Here is a 4,118-nt window from a genome sequence, read left to right as displayed (position 1 = left end):
CCCCCCGCATGACTCTCTCCAACTGAAGAAATCATGTCAAACACTTTCTTCTTCCAACTTCTGGTCTCTCTCACCTCCCCGCAGCACATGAAAATCATAATAATCATTTCTTTTTCCTAAAGGGTTCCTGTATGGGTTTTTTGCATCCTCGTATCAAAATCTAATAGTTTTCAAATGTTATATAATTTAAAACCTGGTTTTTAGTTGAGTTGCTCCACAATTTACTCCTCATCTGTGGTTCCCAAAAGATAGCCCATCTGTGGGCAGAAGGGAAGGGTAAGAGGAGGTCTGGTAAAACAGGTTGAAAAATATTGCCTGAAAGGAATTTTCTCCCCTTTATTTAGAAACAGGGTTACAGTTTTCTTTTAGATTTTCTCACTTTCTTTTCTGTGATACCACAGGGATGAACTCTTCAGGCAAAGCCTGGCAAAACTGCGGGAGCAGCTAGTTAAAGCTAATACCCTGGTGAGAGAGGCAAACTTCTTAGCTGAGGAGATGAGCAAACTCACTGATTACCAAGTGACTCTTCAGATCCCTGCTGCAAACCTCAGTGCCAATAGAAAGGTAAGAAAGTTCTTAAAGAAAATGAGAGCAAGATGTACAATAGTAAATACTATAAAATGAAATCTAAAATTGAAATCTAAAAAATACCCATCAGGAGATCCTGATAGAAACCAGAGGTGCTTATTCTTTTTAAGACTTCCTTGATCCACAGACCAGCCAGCTATGGGGGGAGAAAAAACACTTCCTGTATATATCTCCTTGGATAAGAATGCTATTTTAATGATGCCCTTAGATGTGTTACAAACAGAATATGCAGATTTTTGGTGGCTAAAGGACTTGCTAATTTAAAAGCTTTCTTTAAAACAGTGAAACTGGAAATACATATATAAGTAATCCTGCCTGCTTTTCCTTGCATATAAATGTCCCCTTCTGAAATGGGAGAATGTGTGTATGTTTTGTTATAGTACCTTTTTAAGAGTGATTTCTACAAGAAAGGAAGACTTTCTTGACAGGTATCTGTCTTTACATAACACAGAAAAACTCTTTAAAGCCATTTGAAAGTTTCCTGTCATTTCAACTTGAAGAATTTTTCCTTCAAGGAAATTGTAGGGAGAAGCTTTGAAGAAAATAGTTTTTCATCCTTTAATTTTTCACTCCAGTAAGCCAGCTAGAAAGTGTGTCAGGGAGTGTCTCATCAGTCTTGCTTGGTTTTAGTCTTTTGACCAAGCAGTTCCCCTTTGAGAAATTTATTCTAAGTCAATAGTCATAGAAGTGTAGATAAAGACTTATGTCCTTTATGTACAAGGATGTTGAACAGCAGAATAATAAGTCAAATGTGTGATAAATCCATGGATGGATTGCTGTGTTGCCATTAAAAATCATGTTTATGAAGAATAACAACACAAGAAAATGATCACAATATAAAAGTTGGAGAGAGGATTGGGATATGAAATTATATTCTTGTTTGGTCCTGATTGTAATAAAAAGTGTGTGCATAGGTGGACATAGAAAATAGAAAATAAATCAGAATATTCCCCAGATGGTAGAATTTTATCTTCTTTCGTATACATTTATGTGTTTTGCAAACTTATTACTTTAGCAATCAAAAGAGAAGTTCTAACAATGTTCATTTGGTTGGTTTTTCTTTGTTCTGCAGAGGGGTGCAATAGTGAGTGAGCCAGCCATTCAAGTGAGGAGGAAAGGAAAGAGTACCCAAGTGTGGACCATTGAGAAGCTGGAGAATAAATTAATTGATATGAGAGACCTTTATCAAGAATGGAAGGAAAAAGTTCCAGAGGTAAGAGATAAAAATGTGAAGGAGATTGGGTATGTTAAAAGCAAAGAACATAAGTGATTTAACCATCAGAACAAACACACATACACACACAGATGTGCCAGTGACACTCTGGACATTTATATTAGGAAAATAAAAGTGATTTTGAAAAGAGTGTTAAGTTGGATCAGGAGTATAATGTGATCCCCGCATAGATGGGAAGTAAACAAAGAGAACATATAGCAGATTTTTATTTGGCTTCATTTTTACTACCTTTCAAGTGAAACAAAGTGGAATGAAGTAAATTTACACTGTTTTGTCATTATTGTGAAAAATCATCTTGGCCAGAGCCAATATGTATTTTGTATTTGTTAGCATATGTTCATGCGCCTCTAGCTGTGCTCATGGCTAGATTACATGAGTGATTTTAGTGCGCAGAATCCATTTTTTGGACATTAGTAATGGAAAAGAAGATTTGGCGAGGGGGATGAGGCAAAGCACAGGGAATGAAATGAGAAAGGCTGTAGGTGGGGTGTGATAGGAAAGACAAGGCAGGAACTGAAGGAAAATCCTCCACACAGGTATCGCTTAGTTCCTTAACATGCAAGCCCTCCCAGGTGCAAATTTTGTTTTATTTATGTGACATACTGTTTTTATTTCTTGTTTATTTGTATAGATGATTTCTTTTAAAAATATTTTTAAATGCTAGTTTTAAATATATGATTTAAGTCAGTACTTTGTTTCCTAATCACCTACCCTTCTACTGCTCAGGCAAAGAGACTGTACGGGAAACGAGGTGACCCATTCTACGAAGCCCAAGAGAATCACAACCTAATCGGCGTGGCTAATGTGTTCTTGGAATGCCTCTTCTGTGACGTGAAACTTCAGTATGCAGTCCCAATCATCAGCCAGCAGGGGGAGGTAAAGACAGGCCAGCCTTGGAGAGAATGACAGTGGTTCACGTTTTTTGGTTTTTTAAATTTGATTTACGTTATGTTCTTGAGGTAGATGAAGAAATCAGGGCAGATAGTCAAGATCTACGTTATTTTTTCTCTACTAATAATTCATATTACTAGAAACTATCAGAATTAACTCATGGTCTTAAAGGATTATTATCACATGTTTTATATTTGTGGTTCACAAGTTTTTTCTTTGTTTTAATCAAATTGGAAATCTTTTGAAACCAGAATCAGCTCTGTGCCCTGTATTATTTTCTCTTTTTTAAGGTATTTCATACCTTTGCAATATACTGTAGTTCTTTCTTGGCCCCTAAATGGTCTTTACAAGATACAACATGAATACTCCAAAGTATTCAAAGAAAACAAACTTAAATAACTCACTGTTAGCCTCCTTTTAAAATCTCATATTTTAGTTATTTAGTTATATCAGCCTTATGTAGGACTAAGATGTTTCAGAAAGTATTCAAATTCAAGCCTTTCTTTTAAAACATTACCCATTTTATCAGTTGATGTTTTTATTTTCAATTTAGTAACATCCTTCTTTGTCTTTCAGTAACGCACAAACTTGACTTGATGGTCGTGTAGAATTTCAAAATTCTATGTATACTGTGTATATGTATTGGGCATGCAAGAGTTTATGTTGCTTAGTGAATTATGTTTTTCTGGTAACGGCTGCATCTGTATTATAAGTTCAGGAAGATGTTACAGGGATCTGTGCATTTGTTGTCACAAGTTATTTCTTGTGATTCATAGAACAGGGGGTGGGAATAAGAGGCCATACTGCCTAAAGTGGAATGGGGAAATAGACCAGTGTTCACAGTTGTGGGGTGTCAGTACGCAGCCCACATTCCTTGTGTGATGAATCCCTGTGAACATTCTACTTTGGAAGACCAGTGGCTAGCATTGCTTTTCCTCATGTTAAAAAAGGGCACACCTCATGTGGCAAAGGGTCCAGTGGCTGAGTCCCTAACTCAGGGCTTCTTTTTTATTTTTTTATTTTTTTTTAAAAAAAAAGATGACCGGTAAGGGGATCTTAACCCTTGACTTGGTGTTGTCAGCACCACGCTCACCCAGTGAGCAAACCGGCCATCCCTATATGGGATCCGAACCTGTGGCCTTGGTGTTATCAGCACCGCACTCTCCCGAGTGAGCCACAGGCTGGCCCAAAGATGACAGGTAAGGGGATCTTAACCCCTGGCTTGGTGTTGTCAGCACCACACTCTCCGAAGTGAGCACACTGGCCATCCCTATATGGGATCCGAACCCGTGGCCTTGGTGTTATCAGCACCACACTCTCCGAAGTGAGCACACTGGCCATCCCTATATGGGATCCGAACCCGTGGCCTTGGTGTTACAGCACCACCACTCTCCCAAGTGAGCCA

At 38.0% G+C, this 4,118-nt stretch overlaps 1 protein-coding gene across 1 annotated transcript in view; it reads left to right on the top strand.

Moving 5' to 3' along the window:
- The window catches only part of KIF13A (kinesin family member 13A), a 96,660-nt gene that overhangs the window by 59,000 nt on the left and 33,542 nt on the right, over positions 1 to 4,118 (top strand). Inside the window, 3 exon segments of the mRNA XM_008568477.1 lie at positions 402 to 564; positions 1,661 to 1,801; positions 2,549 to 2,698. Coding sequence (XP_008566699.1) covers positions 402 to 564; positions 1,661 to 1,801; positions 2,549 to 2,698 — 454 coding nt within the window.

Source organism: Galeopterus variegatus, unplaced genomic scaffold, assembly GCF_000696425.1.
Source record: "Galeopterus variegatus unplaced genomic scaffold, G_variegatus-3.0.2 Scaffold412, whole genome shotgun sequence".
NCBI classification, from domain to species: Eukaryota; Metazoa; Chordata; class Mammalia; order Dermoptera; family Cynocephalidae; genus Galeopterus; species Galeopterus variegatus.
Note: the sequence above shows the minus strand (reverse complement) of the source record. Positions and strands in the feature narration are given on the sequence as shown.